This window comes from Antechinus flavipes, chromosome 1 (assembly GCF_016432865.1).
Source record: "Antechinus flavipes isolate AdamAnt ecotype Samford, QLD, Australia chromosome 1, AdamAnt_v2, whole genome shotgun sequence".
In the NCBI taxonomy this organism is placed as follows: Eukaryota; Metazoa; Chordata; class Mammalia; order Dasyuromorphia; family Dasyuridae; genus Antechinus; species Antechinus flavipes.
Window position 1 is genome coordinate 248088629 of NC_067398.1, and position 22882 is coordinate 248111510.

Below are 22882 nucleotides of genomic sequence, written 5' to 3' on the forward strand. Positions count from 1 at the left end.
TATGGGAGCCACCTGCTAATGATTGCTGGGCATCTATTTCTGTAAGTGGCTTCTTTTAGATGTGTGGAAGTGCTTTACAAACTTCTTAAAGTCTATAGAAATATGAGTTACTGATATTGTAGCTATGTGTTTGTTTCCACTTAAATTCTCCTTTTAGAGGCAGCTAGGTGGTAGTATACTAAGCCTAACCTGGGCTTAGATACTTACTAACTCTGTGACTATGTGCAAGTCAATTAACCTATTTGCCCAGTTTCTTCAGTTGTAAAATGAGGATAAAAATGGCACCTACCTCACAAGATTATGACAATCAAATGAGATATTTGTAAAAAATGCTAGCATAGAGTCTAGCAAATAGAAGACACCATATACATACTTATTCCACTTCACCCTTCCCTTTCTTTAAAAAAAAATGGAAGAAGTGCTATTAGGCAAATAGGCAAATTAGATAAAAAAGATAAAAGGATCAACTGGAATTTTTCAAGTAGTTTGGACCTACAACAGTTTTCTTTCAAAGTCTGTCTATTTCTCTCAGTCTTTCTGTGGCTTTCTCACACTGTGTGTGTGTATATGTATGTGTGTGTGTATATGTATGTGTGTATGTATACATGCATCTGTCTCTCTGAGTTGCCTCCTCCCCTCAGCTGAATTCCATCTTGTTTCCTTGCCCATTCTACTATGCTACTGACCTTTTCCTTCTCCTCCCCTTGTCCTTGCTGACAGCCCAACACTGATGGAATCTTGGAACTCATGACCGGAGGTGTCTTTTACTGCTTTGGGATGGTGTTCTTCAAGAGTGACGGTCGGATTCCCTTTGCCCATGCCATCTGGCATCTGTTTGTGGCATTTGGAGCTGGCACCCACTACTATGCCATCTGGAGGTACCTCTACCAGCCCAACACACTGGAATCTAAAGTGTCCAAATGAGACATCAAAGAATCTCGCGACACGCCTAGTGCCCTTGGAACAGTGCATTAGAGAAGATGTTACTGGGATGAGGTCCTGCTCAGAGGTTCCAGGCCTGTCTTTTGCTTCACTACTGATTTTTTTTTTTTGATGGGTCCTGGGGCATGTCTAATGGTTGCCAGAAATCTTTAGGGTGTCTGGTATAGGAAAAAAAAAAAAAGGCACTAGGAGCTTTATTGGAGGGCAAAAAATTAACCAGATACTTTGTTTATGTTTTAGACAAGTGTTCCATAACAAAAATCAACATTAATGTCTTCAGAAAAGGGAACTTATCCCTTTCTGTAAACAAAAGGGCCTGATAGGCAAAGACTTTGTTCACAGAGTCCTGAAAACCCTTAAAGTGACCATTATACTCCTCTAAGGTAAAAATCAGCCTCTGTGTGTGCCAGATCTATCAGAGCCCAACTTTTTTGTAACCTGGAAGCTTAAACTGCCCAACTACAGAATCAATTAGTGTCTAAGTAATTTTGGGGATGGGAAGGTGACCCTCTCTGGAAACAGGCAATACCTAATCTAAGACCATCCAAGAGTGGACACTTTTTTCCTTTTAGGAAAGTGAATACATTCTTTTTTTGCTCCCTCCTTTACTAAAGTCCTTTTCAGACCCTTGGGTATATATTGATATGGCTCTTCCTACCTTGACATTTTAGTTGTATTGAAAAGGAGCTGGAGGGAAAATATATGATAAAGCCATGGTTGTTTTAATCTTTAGATTGAATCTGCAGGTGGGTCACATGATTCCAGCAACAATAATAACAACAAAAATCAAGACACTTTGTGCTATTGGGAGATGGCCTGGAGAGAAGGGTCCTAAACATATCCCCAGAAACATAGAATTAGAAGGGCAATTTGGGACAAGGGAATAGCTTTGTTTAAAACTATTTGCCATTTCTGAACCCCAAATGACCCAAGAGCAAGTAGTGAGTGATGCTCTTAAGGAATGGAGCAGGAGACAGATACTGGAAGGAATTTATAATATTCAGATTTTTAATTTTTTTTCTTGTTCCCAAGTGGCAAAATCTGATATTATCTAAAACCATTTCTTTTAAGAAATTGGGATTCTTCCTTCTTCTCTTTTCCATCCCCAAGATGGCCTCAGAGGAAAACCCCATCAGTGAATGTAAACATGAATTCTGACAGAACTTCTAGGCCAAAATCTCTGAAATCCAAAGACCATCCAGACTGAAAAAGCTTCCAGACACCAACTGGTATTGTCTCATTCGATGGGCTGGGGGTTCTGTATGGATGTAATACCTCTCTTGACCATTAGACAGAGGCATGCTGGCATAGATAGGGTGCTGGACTTGACGCCAGGAAGACTGAGATTTAAAACCAGTCTCTGATAATTAACTGGCTGTGTCACCCTAGGCAGGTCATTTAACCTTCATGTGCCTAAAGCAACTCTATAGGGCTACTCTCCCAAGTAACTGATAGGTTGTGATGTCTGTTGGTGGAGGTCCCACACTGACCATCACAGCCTCTCCTGCTTACTTCAAGGCTTCTAGTAGAAAAAGGAAGTAGCAGGAAGTGTGGAACCAATCATTGGAAGACCTGATTCTAAAACACCTTATTCCCTACAGAATCACAATCAACATAGCCTTATACAGTACTTAATTAAACTTGAATACATTCCAGGACTTTCTGAGGGCTTCAGGCTTTGGAATCCCTTTTGTCTAAGTCAGTATTAAATACCTTTGACACATTCCATAGAAATGTGATCCTAGAACCAAGATGATGCACTTTGTTCAGGAATTTGGGGACTTTTGGAAGTCTATTCAATTGAGTATTAAAATGGCAGACTTTAGCATAGTTATTTCTTCAGGTTGGATTAGAATGTTGGAGTAGATAGCTCAATTTAGAGGTGGTAAAAGTACCCACTGAGCAGATTCTAGGCTGGGATGAGAGGTGGGGGAGACTTCATTTGTCCTGGGAGGATTTGTACTTTGCTAAAGATAACTCCATGTTGTAAATATGGGCCTGATATCCATTCTAGTAAGATTCTATTTTACTTTAGGACATGCCCTAAGTTTCCTCATTTGTAAAAAACAAAAAAACAAAAAACAAGAGCATTGGACTAAATGATCTCCAAGTTTCCTTCTATCTCTAAATCATGGACTCAAAAGTTCTACGTGGACATAATACCTCATTTGGCCACCAGGACAGAGGCATCCTGGTATAAATAGAGTGTTGGACTTGGTGCCAGGAAGATTGAGATTTGAAACCAGCTTAAACCATATGAGTATGATTATTCTATATGAGGGAATTTCATCTGTACTCAGACCAGGACAATCCTGTTGTATCTTCTAAAATACAGTAATGGAGCTAGCTTAGCATAAGTGTGGAAAAGGAAGAAATAAGGAAACCCAAAGAGTTCAAGGAATGGGCAGGAATCAGGCAATGCAATGGTTGTTAGAGACAGTATTTGCCAGGGTACCTTGGAGAAGCCAGAATTCAGCTTGGGCAAAGATGTTCTGTGGCAACCCTACAATGTTGGCAAGGTTTGCTTTTGTGCCTTCCCCTGTCTCCTTGTATTGCCTATAACCCCAGGCTCATTGGACCAGAAATCATGAAACTCAATATGTAATTCTGGCTGTGATAGTTACTTATACTAAGAGGCTTGGACAAGTTGCCTGAACTCTCCTGCATTTAGTTTTCTCATCTATAAGAAGAGGAAGTTAGACTAGATGGTCCCTCATTCTGGTCTTCTCTGTGCTGCAATGATTGTGGTATGGATGAAGTAAGCTCTGAAGGACTCAAATTCCAGCTCTGCTCTGTGGGTGATGTCACTTAATCATTATGGGCTTCAAGTTTCTTTGCCTGTAAAATGAGAAACTGGACTCAAGGCCCCTTTATCTCTAAATCTGGAAATCTGTGATCTCTAAATCTTTCATTTCCAAGATTAGTTTCTACTCTTGATTTGAGTTCCTGGCTTCTAAAGAGTTTCAAAATTCTCCTTTCCTTCTACCAGACTGTCTGTCTCGAGAGCCAGAACCCAGCTCTTTTTCCTAGCTAGCAAGCTAAAAAGCAACTGCCAATATCAAAGGAGGTAATATTTGTAAAGCATTTTGCAAACCTTAAAGGGCTATTTAAACGTTGGCTATTATTATTAATAATAATATCAGTTTAAGGCAGTACTTCTCCTTAGCATATTTATATTTTTAATATGAGACACTGAAAAATGAAATGTCTTTTAGAACCAAAAGAATGAATCTCTAGTGATGAGAATTAAGACAAACATTTGATTGATCCAAAAGGGGAGTTATTTCTCCTTGGGGATGCTTCTCAGTTTTTCATCTACCAGTTAGTCAGTCAACAAACATTTATTAAGCACTTAATATATTCCAAGAACTGTGCTAGGTACTGAGGTTACAAAGGCTAAAAATGAAATAGTCCCTGCACTCAAGATTCTATAAGAATGTCAATTCAATTTAAAGAAACTTCTAATCAAACATATGACTCCAATAGGCAGATCATTTACCAACAAGCCTAGGTCCTTAAAGTAGGACCCATAATTGGACATAAGCAAGTTCTCTGCTAAAAACCCAATTTAAACTCTCATTAACCTTTGTCTGTTTATCATTGTCCTTAAATAAGGCTAATTTATTATTATCAAATGAGTTAATACACATAAAGTGCTTTAAAAACCTTTAAGTGATGTATTAATGCTAGTTATTATTATTAATATTATCATTCTATTTCATCTCCACAAGGCACTGAACATTCCCTACGGCAGTCATGTTAAGCTTAAATAGAAATGGGGGCACTAAATTGTAATTAAGGATGCCAGTGGATGCACATTGGCTTAGAAAACCACTCATTTTAATATATTTTTTCTTTATTATTGCACCAACATATTGAAATCAGATAAGACATATGCAGTCAACAGTGTTGAAGGGAGGGGAGTCCAGGTATTTGCTACCTCTGCCTACAGAACCAGCCATGGGAGCCACCTGGTGAATCTGATGCAAATTCTGAGTGGGGGGATTGCTTGCAGACTTCTGCATTTAAAATCCCCGATGTCCTCTTCCTCCTAGTTGCCTGTGAATACTAAATCAGGCGCCCCATGGATCCCGCCCCAGGGCAAAGGAGTCTGCCCACATTCTTGTCTGACAGAGGCTTCTAGAGCTGCTGATTGCTCAGGCGAGCCAAGCCTCCATCAGCAGCAGAGTCGCATCTTTGACATTCTAGGCATGTCAGCTGTGGCTCCCAAGCTGTCGATCCAGTGTCAGGTGGATGCTACTGGGACTGGGTGACGTCAGCTTAGTGGGATGAGTAGCAGAACAACAACAGCAAGGAATAGAAACACTCGGCCTCCATAGCAACAAAGAGACGTGGGAGAGAAAAGGGAGAAAGAAGGGAGAGGGAGAAAGCAGCAGTCTTATAGAATCCTGGAATTTTAGAATGGAGAAGCAACCTGAAAGATTCTGGGGCATTGTGGTACAGCAGAAAGGATGCTAGACTTGGAAACAAAGTGAGCTGGCTTCAGAACCACCTCAGACATTGCTTTGAGATTCTTGGGTTGAGAGAATTGAACTTGATTTTGAAGTATTTTTCGTTCTCCAGTTCTGATCCTCAGTTTCTAGCCCAACCCACTTTTTTGTGAACTTTTATTTTTATTTTATTTCAATCAACAAACATTTATTTTCTTCCTCCTTCCCCCCTAAAAAAAAAAAATCAAAACTGTTGTAACAAGTAGGTCTAAACTGAGGCTTAGGGAAATAAAAAGACAAGCTTTTGATCCCCCTTGGCAAATTAGTGCCTGAAGCAGTTCTAGAACCCAGACCTCCTGAGTGGAGTGTTAATTTTACCAAACCACCTGCTAAGGAGTCAGGAAGCTAAGAAAGATGGACAGAGCTTGCTTCTGTGGTTTGTGTGTAGCAATTCATCCTTTCTGGATGTCCCATAACTAAAGTGTGACCTAATTGGCACTTGTTCCCCTAGGAGAGCAGAATGTGGCTAGTGACTTGCAAGCATGTTTGCCAGGGGCTTATTTAAATCAATAGCTCTGAGGTTTTATTCAGTTCCAGATCTGTCCCTTGTTTTGTTCATTTGATTAAAAACCACAGTTGACACCTAGATATGTAGAGAATTGAACACTGTTTCCTCTCTATTAATTCCAGCTACCGTAGCTCAGAAGACTAAAAAGTAACCAATAGAGAAGGTTAACTAACATTAGGCCTGAATTGTGAAGCATCCAAAAATGTTAATAAAAGTCAGCTCCTTCAAATTAGTCACCCATGGGGTGTCAATAGGGAGATGTGGATTGAAAGCAGGTAAACAATCATTTGTTAAAACCTTTCCAATGGATTTTTAAGCCTAAAAATATCCCTTTTCTTAGGTTCCTTTTCCCCAAAATTGAAATATGGTAATTATTTTTCTATATATAGATCCTAAAAACCCTTGAGCATATTTTGAGGAACATCTGACAAAAAAAAAAAAAAAAAAAGGGAGGAGGGAGGGAAAGGAACATTTCTCAGGGCTAATACTTCCACCTGGGGAGAGCCTTGTTAATGCAAAGGGCACCATACCTTGCTAAAAATAGTGTTGTACTTTATGAACTATCATGGAAAATTAGATGTGATTAGAAGAAGGGCTGGGGGCGGTGAGTAGCAAGGGGAAGGGATGTTATCTGGCTTACAGAACCCAGGCAAAAATCTATCCTGCCAAATATTCTGACCACATGGGCCACAAGGCTTGAGCACTGTTGGATTGCAGAAGTAGAGGAAGGATGTCATGATTCTCAAAACTAGGCAGAAGAGGCAAACCATAAATAGTGTGATTTGAGGGGCAAGAAATTTCTGTTCCTGAATGGCTTCCTCAATGAGATCTGAAATTCTTTCATTATTAATACATATATACCGTGTGTTGGGCCCCATGCTGAGGTTTTGGATAAAATCCTGCTTTCTAAACTCAGTACAAGTGCCACTTCCTGATCCCCTTTCCTTATTTCATCCTCCGCCCCCTAAAATGTCTCCTTTCTTGAATTTTTCAACTTTCTACTTTGCCCTATTTGTACACTACCTTATAAGTATATTTATTTAGGTAGTGTAGGGTATTTTTTGCATGACCCAGGATACATAAGTATAGAAAATAGATATACAAATTAAACATTTGGTGATAATAAAATCATAATTTTATGACCCCACATTTAGTTATGAGGTCCCACATAAGATCACAAACCACAGTTTAATAGGCTGGGCTCTAGAGGATAGAAGGTAGGCCCTATTTTCAAGAAGAACCTGAGTCAGAATTCTGTTTTAGGTACTTGCTAGTTCTGTGATCCTAGATAAGTTATTCAAGTTCTCTCAGTCTCAGTTTCCTCATCTGTAAAATGGAATAAAAATAGCAAATACCTCACAAAGTTGTGAGGAGCAAATAAGTTGATATATATATGTAAAGTTCTTCACAAACCTTAAAGCACTATGTGATAGTATTATTTTTATTGCTGTTACTCCCTGTCACATTCTCTCAAGGGATGCTAAGTCATCTTCTTGAGGATGGAGGAAATTGCTTCTCTGTCTCTCAGTGTCTCTCTCTTTTTCTCTCTTCAGAATATAGAAAGGTAAGAAAATTTGGAATGGAAATAGGGTGTGATCTGGGTACTTCCAGGAGACAACATTTGGCAAAACTTCCTCTGAAAGTAAGGATTCCTAACTTTGTTAAACTCTTGTATATATAGATGTATAGGAGTAGGTTATATTGCATTTCGATATACTTGATTGCTTTTGTAATTCTTGATATTCTATTTTTATGCTTTTAAAAGCATTATTCTGAAAAGTGTCAGATTGCCAAAAGGGTCTAAAAATAGTTAAGAATTCTTTCTTAAAGCCTTGGTAGGGTAGAATGAGAAAAAGACTGAAAGTGGGAGTTTGGGGAAGCAAGTCTTCACTATGTTGGACATGACTGCTATAGAGTTCTCTCATCTTTTACATCTTGGAGTGACTAATATAGTCACTCCAAATATTGCCAGATTTGAAGCCAACGTAGGTTCTCATGGACTTTATTGTCACTGGTTAGAAGTGGGACCTCAAAGGTCAGCTTTTCTTGTGTCATTTCTTTACTAAGCAAGAGAAATAAAGACTGTAGGAACAAGAAATTTAAGCCGCTTTTCTTCTTTCACAGCCCATAAAAACTTGAGATTTAGGAAATGTCTCCATTAAATAGGCACTTTTAGATCTTATTTCTGTCTGGGCCTATTTTAACTGATTCCAAACTTAAAATTGGACATGAGATTAGGGAATTAGAACTTCTAAATCATATTATTGACTGGGCCAATGCTGGGAGGGTTAGGAATCCCCTAACAGAACTTTTGATTTAAGATGATCAGAGCATAAATACTCATTAGGGGAAACTCTGCTAGAGGTGATAGTCTCCCCTCTAAATTTTTAAATATTATAGAACATTACATAATTTTAACCCCTGCCACAGGCTTTTAGAAAACTTAAATTCTCTGCTACACCCACATTTTATCTTGTTCCTTTTAGGGAATCCTTAGCTATGACAGAAGGTTAATGTGGGCAGTATTTGTCAGTATGCTGTTATTATTGCTTAGAGTGATAAAACTTATGTTTCAGAATTCCCAGTGCTAAAATGAGCAAAAAAGATGAGGATTCTATGCTATTGCTTCACTGCTCTTCAAAGCAGCTCTTAATTTAAAAAAAAATAAGATTTATCCCTAAATCTTTTCTCCTTAACTTTGCATGGTAATGAAACAGGACCCTGATTCCTAATCTATACAATTCATTGAAGAGAGGGCCATCATTCAAAATAGTAGTTAATTGCCAGAGCAACATGGTTGGATGTATAGAAAGGGCCCCAGAAGCTCCTTCAGTTTTGGACATGTTTATTCAGACTACATTCTAGGTATCTTTCCAGAAGGGAGAGAAAGGTTCTTTTTGAAGAGAACCAAATCACAGAAATTATAACTGTTCTCTGATAAAATTCCCTAGCTCTTCTAGGAAAGAGCTAGGCTCTAAGAACCTCTCTCATATTGGTTCATTTTGCATCAAAGAAATTGGACTTCCACCCACCAGCCAATAAAGTTTAGGAAAGCTTGGATTTTAACTTATCTTATTGTAAGACACTGTCACCTCTCTCATAGAATTTTGGAGATAAAAGAAATCTTACAAATATCTAATTGGGGGGTGGGGAGACACTTAGAGACCTCTAAGGGTTCTATAAATATGAATAAGAGAGAAAAATGACATCTTTATTTTCACTAACTTTTAACTAAAATTTAGCATTTCTTTCCATTTTAAAAAAATAAATATTATTCTGAGAGGAAATAATAAGATTTCTCCAGATTACCAAAGGAGTCCACAAAACAAATAAACAAAAAGATTAAAAACTTCTTAACTTATTTTAAGGAAGGAGGAAGAGAAGGCTAATAAGGCATTTATTAAGCATGAGCTACTTTACAAATATTCTTATTTGATCCTCACAATAAATAGAAACAGGTGCTTCTATAATCAAATTTCTACTCTGCTATTTACTACTTATTTTTTCCCTGAGGTAATTGGGGTTAAGTCACATAGCTAGGCAGTATTCCATGGCTGAGGTCTGATATGAACACAGGTCCTCCTGACTTCAGGGCTGATGCTCTATCCACTGCACCATCTAGCAGCCCCTGTTATTTATTACTTATGTGACTGACTTCACTTTTCTTCTCTACAGAATGAGGGAATTGTGTAGACTAGATGATCTCCAAGTTCCCTTAAAACAGTGGTATATAGTTATGCTTTTTAAAAGCAAAGTTTAACAACCAGATCTGGGGGGGGGGGTAGGGAGGAAGGAAGGGGAAAGGGAAGGGGAAAACTTATGTTTGACACACTTTGACATTTAAGCTTATCAGCATTTCTATATTATTTTCTTAAGTCTAGACAATTAACAAAATATTAAATCAGGCTCTGATATGTAGTGTTTACTGATTTCTGAGGTGTAAATGCTCATCTCTACTTATCTATCACATAAAATACTCATCTATCATATAGTATTGGAGTTAAACTAAACTTTATGTCAACTTGATGCCTTTTTAAAACTTTTTCCACTAAAATCCATATAGTTTTTTCTTCATCAGAATTTTAGTAGACCAAAACATATTTCTGGTCTTTCCCTACTTTTTTCAAAGGACCAAAGAAAACATAAGTATCTAATTCCACATTTTTTTAAAAAAGCAAAACAAACAAAGAAACCAAAAAAAAAAAAAAAAACTTTATCCACTCCTTTGTTTTTTGCCTTCATTTACTGGCATTAGTTGGTACGAGCATGAACAGTGTTGAGTGTGGAAAAGACTGGGAGTGAGAAGATCCAACCACTAAGTAACTGTGTGACACTGGGCAAGATATTTGACTTCTCTGGGGCCTGCTTTCCTCATCTGTAAAATGAAGGAATTGATCTACAACAGGTTTTCCCCCACCAGTGGATTACTAGTTACTGAAGCAGAGTGCTCAATTTTGTGTAAATGATTTAGATTTGGAGTAGATTGCATTACTTTTGAAGTCCCTTCCAATTGAAATTCTTTGTGATTCCATGTAGTTGAATGACCTTTTATTTTTGCATACTCAGTACCTAGCATAAGGGCCTGTCACATAGGAGGAGCTTAGTAAATGCTTGTTGAATAAATGAATGAATGAATGAATTGAGCCTATCATTAACTTTCTCTTTTTAATGCACATTCTCTTCCATTGGATTATATAAAGAAATCAAAAGTAGTCTTTCTTCTAGGTTGGGGAGACCTTTCTCTAAGGGTCTTCTTAGCTTTGAATCTTTAATAACTACTGAGAATGACCAGTCCAGCTTCACTTAATAGGTTGATCCTGACTTGACAGGGGTCAGTATTATCATTTTAGTTGCAACTTGGAATTGTGTCTCAATAGGAGATGGGAAGTCAAGTCTTCTACAACCTGAGAAATAGGTCAGATCAGCTTCTTAGCACCTGATGTTTGACCTGAAAGAGTTAATGAGACTGTTCTATACGTTAAGAGTTTTGATAAGTATTCATTTCTTTAAAATTGAGCCATTTTAACACAACAGGGATTAAGAAACCAAGCTTCTGGTGTGGGTCCTATAAAATCAGCATAGGCTACTCTTAACTTAGAAAAAAAAGAAATATAATGAAGTGCTAGAGGGAGATGGAGGATAGTTGGCAGGTTTGTGCCAATTAATTGCATAAATTTGAATGTTTGCTGTGTTCTGCTTCTTGCTTGGCCTAAATCTAGGAAACTTGGAAGCAACTTTGCAGTGTGGTGTAGTGAGCAACAGGAGTGCTAAACTTGAAATAAGGAAGACCTGGAATCACATTCTGCCTTTGGCACTTACTATTTGTGTGATCCTGGGCAAGTGCCTCAGTTTTCTCAACTGAAAAAAAGCAAAGATTGGATAGATGACTCATCAGATCCCATCTAGCTCTTCGTTCTATTAACCCAGCAATTTTCAGAGGGAGGGAGGAGATGTTTAGATTGCATCCCAACTAAGTACATTGTTTCGGTTGGTGAGTTGTCCTAAGGCAGACTGCCAGAGTCAATTCTAGCCATCTGTCTCCTCCTTCTAGTCATATGATTCACTTCCTGGACTACTTTGGACTCCTAATCCAGGAGGGAAGTTGCAATATATCCTTAGACCATCCTGGTGATTTGCATAGGTTGGAGCTGAATTTGCTAATTTGTCAGAACAAGAAGTGCTTCTTAGTGATGGAGATGATTACTTCTAGGATTAAATAACAGCTCCTTTATCTGGTATTCAAAGTTCTTCACGTCTTTTTTCCTTCCCATTTTTCCAGTTTTATACCTTACTCTCACCATGAAAAGTCTATGGTACTGACCTACTTTCAGTTTTCCACATCCCACCATCTATTTCCCATCTCCGTGCCTTTGTACTTGCTGTTACCCTATGTTTGGAATGCCCTCCATATTTCCACCTAAGAATTTCTAGCTTTTTCCCCAAAAAATTGACTCAAGTGCTACTATCTGCTAGAGATCCTTCTAAATTAAACAAGCTATTGCTGCTTTCTCCACTGAGGTAATCTATTTTATTCATATCTTGAGAGGCTTTGCAGCATAACGAACAAAGTTGTTTTATTGTAGTTTGTCGCTGTTATTGTTCCAGTCCTCTCTGTGGCCCCATTTGGGATTTTCTTGGCAAACATACTATAGTAGTTTGCCACTATCTTTTCCAAATCATTTTACAGATAAGGAAACTAAGGCAAATAAAGTTAGGTGACTTGCCCATATTAAGTGTTTGAGGAAGGATTTAAACTCACGATTTCAAGTCCAATGCTTTATCCATTGTTTTACCTAACTGCCCTTAAAGAATAGAGAACTGGCTTCAGAGCCAGGGTGACCTGTGTTCAAATCCCAATTCTGACACATACTGGCTATGTGACCCTGGGAAAGACACATAATCTCTCAATGATCTTCTGGCTAACTCTCTAAGGTTGTAAGTCACAGAGGAAGGTGCAGACCTGTCATGAGTATGTTATACCAATGAAATCATAGCCTCTATTCCTATATCTCTTGTATATTCCCATATGTGCTCATATTATCTCCTCCATTAGAATGTAAGCTCCAGGACAAAGGACTGCTTTACTTTTTCTTTGTATCCCCAGTGCTCAGCATAGTGCCTAGTACACAGTGCTTAATGAATGTTTCTAAATTCATATTGTACTTCCCAAAGAGAGACTTCAAAGTTAAAAGAAAAACAAGAAGAGCATCTTTCAAAAAACAAAAACAAAAAAAGATATCCTCCAGTGGTCTTTATACTTCAAAACCATCAAGTCTATTTGAAGCTAATTGGGGACTGAGAGATGGGATTGAAGAAAATTTCCAGCAATAGTTCCAGCTGTCTCTTTGAGTGCCTAGTATTGAGGCAGAAGAAGACTGAAATTCAGTAATAATAGTATCTCACATTTATATAGAACTCTAAGGCTTAAAAGTACTTTTAACATGTATTTAAAGAGCTTTACAAATACTAAAGTGATCTATAAATATCAGTTGAAATTTTTACTATTATTATTATATACATTCTCTCATTTTATCCTCACAGCTGTCTAAATGGGAAGCCACACAAGGAAGGAAGGCCTCTGTGAGCCTTAACTTTGTTTTGAGATGCTCTTCCAAGATTTAGTTTCTTATCATGTTGGAGTCATTGGTTCTATACACTAGGTTTTAGTATTTCCTTAGCTCATTCAGCCAGGGGCTATCATTAATTCAATTGCATTGTCATTTTTAGGTCATGTGGACCCATTATTTATGTATATTAATTTCATTATTAATATAGATCATTGACCTTGAGAAAGCAGGAAAGTTAGTCATAGAACAGACATTCAAAACACATTTGTGTGATTCATAGTGTTTAGCACAGTGCTATGTTATGCATACCTGAGTATTCAGATAAATTCATTTGCTCATTCATTCACCTAAAAAACACTTATTAAGTGCCTATTTTATGTAGAATGCTATGATAAAGGCCCAAAGGGAGTCTAAATTTAGTCAAGATACTCATAGTCATTGCCTTCATGGAGGCTACAGTCTAACAGAATGAGGCAAACTCAGAAACTATAATTACCTTATAATTGCATTAGAGAACTGAAAAAAATATGCTATGTGAAGTCTTTGGGAGAAAGTTATTACCAAGGAGCGAGAAAGCTTACTGAATAGAATAACATTTGAGTGGGCTTTAAAGATGGATAGGAAATTCAGTAAGTGAAGAAAGGGCCAACTATTGAATGAGAAATTATAAAAAGGTTTCACTGAACTGAAATAAGGTCAAGATTCCATTGTTCCCCAGATCCCTATACTGTTATTTTTAGTGGTCTATGCTGTTGGCCTTGGGATCAGATCTTCATAGAAATGTCAGCCTGCTCCCTTAGTTTTATACTTGGGATTCTCAGATAGACTATGGGTTTTAGATGATTGGTTCCAATATTAGGAAATGACTCCCAAATTTTGACTGATTATGTCTCCACCCTTAAATGAATTGGCCAACTTGAGCAGGCACACATTTTCTTTTTAGGCAAAGATCGAAATTAAATTATATTAAAGAAAGATAACGCTGGTTTTGGAAAGGCTACTCTACCCACTCTATCAATAAAAGATATTAAGTTCACAGTGTTTGCTTTAAACTGAATGACCTTTCAAACTCATTTACACCACCCCAGGGTTTGCCAAGCTAGTTGGTTTACCTCCCTTCAGTGTTAGATCCCACTGTGCTTTATGAAGCTTTATTGTGAAACAGGAGTGAACTGTCTTTGATACTAACTTTTATTGACTTGTTAATGTCTATAATGTTTGTCAATGGGATTTGCAGCTGTGACTTTTTTTAATGTCTTGTATTGGACCACATCTAGATTGGTGAAATCAGTATTTTGTATTTAACACAGTATTTAATAAAGGTTTGTAATAAGAATAACCAGGGCCAAGAATATTCTTATTTCCTGTGGAGTAGGAATTAAATAAAACCCGATACCTCACTCTTACAAATGTGTCTCGACTCTTTTTTGGGGGAGAAAAAATGATCAATTCATATTGGAACCAACAGTCTAACCTGGATATATTCTCAGTCATTCAATCAATAAGTATTTATTAAAATTCTACTACCAGGTTGTCCTTCTGCCTGGAATGTTCTTCCTTCATACCTACCTTTGCCTTTTGGAATCCCTCTTTTCCTTCAAGACTCAGCACAAATTTCACCTTATTCTTGGGGTGTTTCTGGATGTTAAAATCTTCACTTCCCAGGTTACTTTTATTTGTTTTGTATATATCTACATATGTGCATGTGGATTCCTGTCTTAAAATGTAAGCTTCTGAAGGGCAGGGACTACAGCACTTCTGTCTTTATATCCCAGACTTTGTTCAGTGCTGACACATCTTAATCATTTACATACTTGTGGATTGATTGAAAATAAGGTCATTGGATGAGTTATCTGTAAGATCCCTCCCACCTGTATCATTTTGTAATTCTAAAGGAAATTTGTAGAAATGTGAAGCAGGTATAGACCATTTAGAAAATAAAGTGACCAAACCATCCAACACTATGTATTTTCCTGGCTATAAGATTATAATGTTGATCACAGATAGAGAATTAGAAATGTCTTTGAAACTCATATAGTTCAGTCCCATTTTTTTTTAACAAAGGAGAAAACTTAGGCACCAAGAGTTTGAACAATTTGTCCAAGGTCACACAGACAAGACATCCGGGTTAGAATTTGAATGCAACCAAAAAATCAGCACTATTCCCACTGTATTGCACTGTTCCAATATCTTCTGGGTTTTTTTTTTTTTTAATTAAGTAAGCCTATATAGAGAGAAAAGTTTGTCTAATACCTTATTAAGGAATATCTTTTAAAGACTTCCAGGGAAATTTTAAGCCCATAGCAAATATTTTATTATAAGGTGTTATTGTTAATGAATGTGGAATATGACTCCACCAAGAATATAATCAAGGCATGAAATTTTTCATTTTGTCCAGCTTCTGATAAGAGAGAAAATTTTATTAGGCTTACTGAAAAGCCAAGACCCCATACAATCCATCAAACTAGTTAGCCTCTGAAATTCTTCATGTGGTCACAGGATGCTCTTTTTTTTTCCTCTGATTTGTCAAGTTAGGTAACCTGCCATCTAAATACTGAAAGGATAATTTCAATTTGACTTGTACTGTTCATTCATATATTATTAAGCTTTGAGCGCCCTCTAATGTTTAATAAGCTAATTTCCTTACGAGTCAAGATTGTCCTAATCAGGGAAAAGGTATTTCTAGCAGAACCTGAACAGGGGACTGAGACATAGGAAATTCTCATGTTCTCTTTTAGGTCTGATGCTTTTAAAATGTGCAGCCATTGACTGAGCACTCCATGCTCTGGGTTTGCATGGATTGGATACAATATTGGAACCCACCAAAAAACCTTGACTCTTTATGCTCCTATCCAGGATGTCCTTTGAGAAATCTTAAGACTTCACAATTCAAATATGGCAGATAGATGGCAAAGTGGATAGAATGTTGAAGAAATCTTCCTGAGTTTAAATCCAGCCTCAGATAACTTACTAGCTGTGTGACCCTTGGCTTAACAATTAACCTTGAGGTGGAGAAGGAAATGGCAAAACACTTCAGTGTCTTTGCCAACAAAATACCAAACGGGATCACAAAGAGCCAAAATTGACTCAACAATAACAAAAAATTCAAATATAGCTTATTTCTAGGTCTCTTCAATATATGTAGATAAAAGATCCCCAAATCAAGTCAGAGTATCCCTTTCTCCTCTCATCACATACATATATGTATGTACATGTGCACATATATGTATGTGTATATGCAGGTATTTTCTCTATTTCTTATTATATCACAAATTATATGTATATGTATATATATATATTTATATATGTATACATATATATGCATATGTATGCATATCTTTATTTCTATATAAAATAGAGAAAAGTTTTTATTCTACCACAAAGAAATGTAGAAAGCACATATGTAACAAATAATTAGTACTATTCCTCTTTTTTCTTTAATGAATTGAATGGATTGAACTCTATTTTTGAAAAGAAAATGAATTTAGGATTGAAAGAACAACTTCCCAACATTTCATGAGTCATCCTTTTATCCCAAAGTCCTATGATGGTTACCTAGCTTATTTTACCCAAGAGAATAAATTTGGGATTGCAAGAGAGGCAGACAATGCTCTTCTCATTGGACCTATATAATCTAAATTATTCATGGCAATAGTGGGGAGCAAAATTCAAGTCCAGCTCCCCCATCTTTTCCCTCCCTCCATTTTTCTTCCTTCCCCCCTCCCTTTTTCTTCCCTCCTCCCTCCCTTCCCTCCCCCCTTCCTTCCTTCCTTCCTTCCTTCCTTCCTTCCTTCCTTCCTTCCTTCCTTCCTTCCTTCCTTCCTTCCTTCCTTCCTTCCTTCCTTCCTTCCTTCCTTCCTTCCTTCCTTCCTTCCTTCCTTCCTTCCTTTCCCTTCTCTTCCTGATGAAATACCCTTCCCAGGAATTTTCTCTTCTTTTCACACAGATAACTCCCAATTATCTGTATGATAGGATGTGAGCTCTCTGAAGGCAAGGACCATGGGTTTTGTTTGGTTTTGGGTTTTTTGCCATTCTTACTTGGCTTGTGGTTTGATTTCCTTTAACCTCTGGTCACTTCTTTCTGCTCCCTAGAACAATTTATTTCATGTTCAAATCTCCTTCCCCTTAGAAGATGGATCCTAATGATGCAGAAGTTAAAGGCAATCAAAACAATTCTTCCTCCTTTAAAATCTTAGAATCAGAGCTCCATATTTCTATTTCCCTACCAGTACACTATGAGATTAGTGGACTCAGAACCAAAAAGACATAAAATGTAATATTTCAGAATACTGTTTACACAGAAACATTTCTTATAATGCAATAATCTGGCTAAATAAATGGGCCTGTTTCTTCACTCTTCCTGGAATTATCAATTACTGGTATTCTAAAATAAGAAATTCAAGTTTATCAACAATCAACAATAATAGCCCTTATGTCCTCTATTTATTGGATCATTACCCATCTCCTACTCCCCAATAATGGGAAGGAAGGAAACAAATATTGATTAGGTACCTACTATGTTGTATACCAGGCACTGTGCTAAACACTTTACAAATATTATCTAATTTGCTCTTCATAACAACCCTGACAGGAAGGTATTATTATTATTATTATCTATATTTTACAATTAAAGAAACTGAGGCAAATAGAGGTCACAGAATTAGTGTCTTAGGTTGGAGTTGAATTCAGGTCTCCCTGATTCCAGGCCAAGGGCTCTATACCACTTAGTTGGTGTCTCTCTTGGATCTATTTCTTTTTTCTTCCTCTCTTTACATGGTACTCTTCTTTCATGGAGATCTTCTCTCTTGCAGACTCAGATGGGTTCAATTATTATCTCTGGGTATATAATCAGTCCTAATCTCTCTTCTGAATTCTACATATTGCTATGTCTCCCCTTCCATTGCTGAACATTACTAATGCTTCTTATACTTCAAACTCCATATATCCAAGACAGAATTCTTTGTATCTTTCCTTCTAAAAATTGTCCCTCTTCCATATAAGGAATGAAAAAAAAATCATAAAAAGCTTATGAATACCAAGGAGATATTTATAGAACTTAATAAAATAATAATAAAATTCATTAAAAAAACAAAAGATCTAGAATATCAAGGGAAATTATTTTTTGAAAAAGTAGGAACAAAAGGTGATTAGCATTTTTTAAAATTTATTTTAACACAGATTTTTAACAGATATATATTTAAAAAATTTTTATTATAGCTTTTTATTTACAAAACATATGCATGGGTAATTTTTCAACATTGACCCTTGCAAAGCCTTCAGTTCCAGATTTTCCCCTCTTTCCCCTTACCCCTTCCCTAGATGGCAGGTAGTCCAATACCTGTTAAATATGTTAAAATATATGTTAAATCCAATATATGTATACATATTTATATAGTTATCCTGCCGCACAAGAAAAATCTCATCTAGAAAGAAAGAAAAAAACCTGAGAAGGAAAACAAAAATGCAAGCAATTTAACAGATATTTTAACAAAATTTATTTTAAACAGAATAAGAAAAAAAGATAAATATAAAAGGAATATAAAACAAAACAAAAAAGAATATTGTCATGTGCCCAGCAGAACATTAGGGAGGATTCAAAATACATAACAACAAATAACCAGATCAGGAAATGTAGAGGGCCACAGACAGTAGGGGAATTCTGGGTGAGGTATAAGACCCTTCAGCCCAGAGGGAATCTGCTGACAATGTCTGGTTTGGCTTCCCAATTCCCTTAAGGGCTCTTGGCCTTCCTGAGAAATGAGGGGGATGTGACAACCTGTGTTCTACTTGAAGCAGAGATACTTGCAGTAAAGATGCATTTGCATAATAATAGCAAGGTGCTTATAATTAGCACATGCGCAGTTTGCTATAGTGATGTAATTGTACTATAGTTAGCACATGCTCAGTGTGCTGTAGTGATGTAATCTTATTATAGTTGGCACATGCTCTGGGTTTGCATGGATTGGATACAATATTGGAACCCACCAAAAAACCTTGACTCTTTATGCTCCTATCCAGGATGTCCTTTGAGAAATCTTAAGACTTCACAATTCAAATATGGCAGATAGATGGCAAAGTGGATAGAATGTTGAAGAAATCTTCCTGAGTTTAAATCCAGCCTCAGATAACTTACTAGCTGTGTGACCCTTGGCTTAACAATTAACCTTGAGGTGGAGAAGGAAATGGCAAAACACTTCAGTGTCTTTGCCAACAAAATACCAAACGGGATCACAAAGAGCCAAAATTGACTCAACAATAACAAAAAATTCAAATATAGCTTATTTCTAGGTCTCTTCAATATATGTAGATAAAAGATCCCCAAATCAAGTCAGAGTATCCCTTTTCTCCTCTCATCACATACATATATGTATGTACATGTGCACATATATGTATGTGTATATGCAGGTATTTTCTCTATTTTCTTATTATATCACAAATTATATATATATTTATATATGTATACATATATATGCATATGTATGCATATCTTTATTTCTATATAAAATAGAGAAAAGTTTTTATTCTACCACAAAGAAATGTAGAAAGCACATATGTAACAAATAATTAGTACTATTCCTCTTTTTTCTTTAGTGAATTGAATGGATTGAACTCTATTTTTGAAAAGAAAATGAATTTAGGATTGAAAGAACAACTTCCCAACATTTCATGAGTCATCCTTTTATCCCAAAGTCCTATGATGGTTACCTAGCTTATTTTACCCAAGAGAATAAATTTGGGATTGCAAGAGAGGCAGACAATGCTCTTCTCATTGGACCTATATAATCTAAATTATTCATGGCAATAGTGGGGAGCAAAATTCAAGTCCAGCTCCCCCATCTCTTCCCTCCCTCCATTTTTCTTCCCTCCCCCCTCCCTTTTTCTTCCCTTCTCCCTCCCTTCCCTCCCCCCTTCCTTCCTTCCTTCCTTCCTTCCTTCCTTCCTTCCTTCCTTCCTTCCTTCCTTCCTTCCTTCCTTCCTTCCTTCCTTCCTTCCTTCCTTCCTTCCTTCCTTCCTTCCTTCCTTCTTTCCTTCCTTCCTTCCTTCCTTCCTTCCTTCCTTTCCCTTCTTTAGTATTTCTTTGGGATATAAGCCCAATAGAAACACTGCTGGATCAAAGGGTATGCACAGTTTGATAACTTTTTGGGCATAATTCCAGATTGTTCTCCAGAATGGTTGGATTCGTTCACAACTCCACCAACAATGCATTAGTGTCCCAGTTTTCCCGCATCCCCTCCAACATTCATCATTATTTTTTCCTGTCTTCTTAGCCAATCTGACAGGTGTGTAGTGGTATCTCAGAGTTGTCTTAATTTGCATTTCTCTGATCAATAATGATTTGGAACACTCTTTCATATGAGTGGTAATAGTTTCAATTTCATCCTCTGAAAATTGTCTGTTCATATCCTTTGACCATTTATCAATTGAAACTCAGGTCTCTTTGTCAAAGAAATCCACTTCCATCAAAATATGTCCTCATACAATATCGTTGTCGAAGTGTATAATGATCTCCTGGTTCTGCTCATTTCACTTAGCATCAGTTCATGTAAGTCTTGCCAGTCCTCTCTGTATTCATCCTGCTGGTCATTTCTTACAGAACAATAATATCCCATAACATTCATATACCACAATTTACCCAGCCATTCTCCAATTGATGGGCATCCATTCATTTTCCAGTTTCTAGCCACTACAAACAGGGCTGCTACAAACATTTTGGCACATACAGGTCCCTTTCCCTTCTTTAGTATTTCTTTGGGATATAAGCCCAATAGAAACACTGCTGGATCAAAGGGTATGCACAGTTTGATAACTTTTTGGGCATAATTCCAGATTGTTCTCCAGAATGGTTGGATTCGTTCACAACTCCACCAACAATGCATTAGTGTCCCAGTTTTCCCGCATCCCCTCCAACATTCATCATTATTTTTTCCTGTCTTCTTAGCCAATCTGACAGGTGTGTAGTGGTATCTCAGAGTTGTCTTAATTTGCATTTCTCTGATCAATAATGATTTGGAACACTCTTTCATATGAGTGGTAATAGTTTCAATTTCATCCTCTGAAAATTGTCTGTTCATATCCTTTGACCATTTATCAATTGAAACTCAGGTCTCTTTGTCAAAGAAATCCACTTCCATCAAAATATGTCCTCATACAATATCGTTGTCGAAGTGTATAATGATCTCCTGGTTCTGCTCATTTCACTTAGCATCAGTTCATGTAAGTCTTGCCAGTCCTCTCTGTATTCATCCTGCTGGTCATTTCTTACAGAACAATAATATCCCATAACATTCATATACCACAATTTACCCAGCCATTCTCCAATTGATGGGCATCCATTCATTTTCCAGTTTCTAGCCACTACAAACAGGGCTGCTACAAACATTTTGGCACATACAGGTCCCTTTCCCTTCTTTAGTATTTCTTTGGGATATAAGCCCAATAGAAACACTGCTGGATCAAAGGGTATGCACAGTTTGATAACTTTTTGGGCATAATTCCAGATTGTTCTCCAGAATGGTTGGATTCGTTCACAACTCCACCAACAATGCATTAGTGTCCCAGTTTTCCCGCATCCCCTCCAACATTCATCATTATTTTTTCCTGTCTTCTTAGCCAATCTGACAGGTGTGTAGTGGTATCTCAGAGTTGTCTTAATTTGCATTTCTCTGATCAATAATGATTTGGAACACTCTTTCATATGAGTGGTAATAGTTTCAATTTCATCCTCTGAAAATTGTCTGTTCATATCCTTTGACCATTTATCAATTGAAACTCAGGTCTCTTTGTCAAAGAAATCCACTTCCATCAAAATATGTCCTCATACAATATCGTTGTCGAAGTGTATAATGATCTCCTGGTTCTGCTCATTTCACTTAGCATCAGTTCATGTAAGTCTTGCCAGTCCTCTCTGTATTCATCCTGCTGGTCATTTCTTACAGAACAATAATATCCCATAACATTCATATACCACAATTTACCCAGCCATTCTCCAATTGATGGGCATCCATTCATTTTCCAGTTTCTAGCCACTACAAACAGGGCTGCTACAAACATTTTGGCACATACAGGTCCCTTTCCCTTCTTTAGTATTTCTTTGGGATATAAGCCCAATAGAAACACTGCTGGATCAAAGGGTATGCACAGTTTGATAACTTTTTGGGCATAATTCCAGATTGTTCTCCAGAATGGTTGGATTCGTTCACAACTCCACCAACAATGCATTAGTGTCCCAGTTTTCCCGCATCCCCTCCAACATTCATCATTATTTTTTCCTGTCTTCTTAGCCAATCTGACAGGTGTGTAGTGGTATCTCAGAGTTGTCTTAATTTGCATTTCTCTGATCAATAATGATTTGGAACACTCTTTCATATGAGTGGTAATAGTTTCAATTTCATCCTCTGAAAATTGTCTGTTCATATCCTTTGACCATTTATCAATTGAAACTCAGGTCTCTTTGTCAAAGAAATCCACTTCCATCAAAATATGTCCTCATACAATATCGTTGTCGAAGTGTATAATGATCTCCTGGTTCTGCTCATTTCACTTAGCATCAGTTCATGTAAGTCTTGCCAGTCCTCTCTGTATTCATCCTGCTGGTCATTTCTTACAGAACAATAATATCCCATAACATTCATATACCACAATTTACCCAGCCATTCTCCAATTGATGGGCATCCATTCATTTTCCAGTTTCTAGCCACTACAAACAGGGCTGCTACAAACATTTTGGCACATACAGGTCCCTTTCCCTTCTTTAGTATTTCTTTGGGATATAAGCCCAATAGAAACACTGCTGGATCAAAGGGTATGCACAGTTTGATAACTTTTTGGGCATAATTCCAGATTGTTCTCCAGAA

At 37.1% G+C, this 22882-nt stretch overlaps 1 protein-coding gene across 1 annotated transcript in view; it reads left to right on the forward strand.

Annotated features, from left to right (window-relative positions):
• The window catches only part of MMD2 (monocyte to macrophage differentiation associated 2), a 110904-nt gene extending 96466 nt beyond the window's left edge, over positions 1-14438 (forward strand). The window contains exon 7 of the mRNA XM_052000073.1: positions 721-14438. Coding sequence (XP_051856033.1) covers positions 721-924 — 204 coding nt within the window. The 3' untranslated portion in view covers positions 925-14438. The remainder of the gene's footprint in view (positions 1-720) is intronic.
• The last annotated feature ends 8444 nt before the right edge of the window (positions 14439-22882 follow it).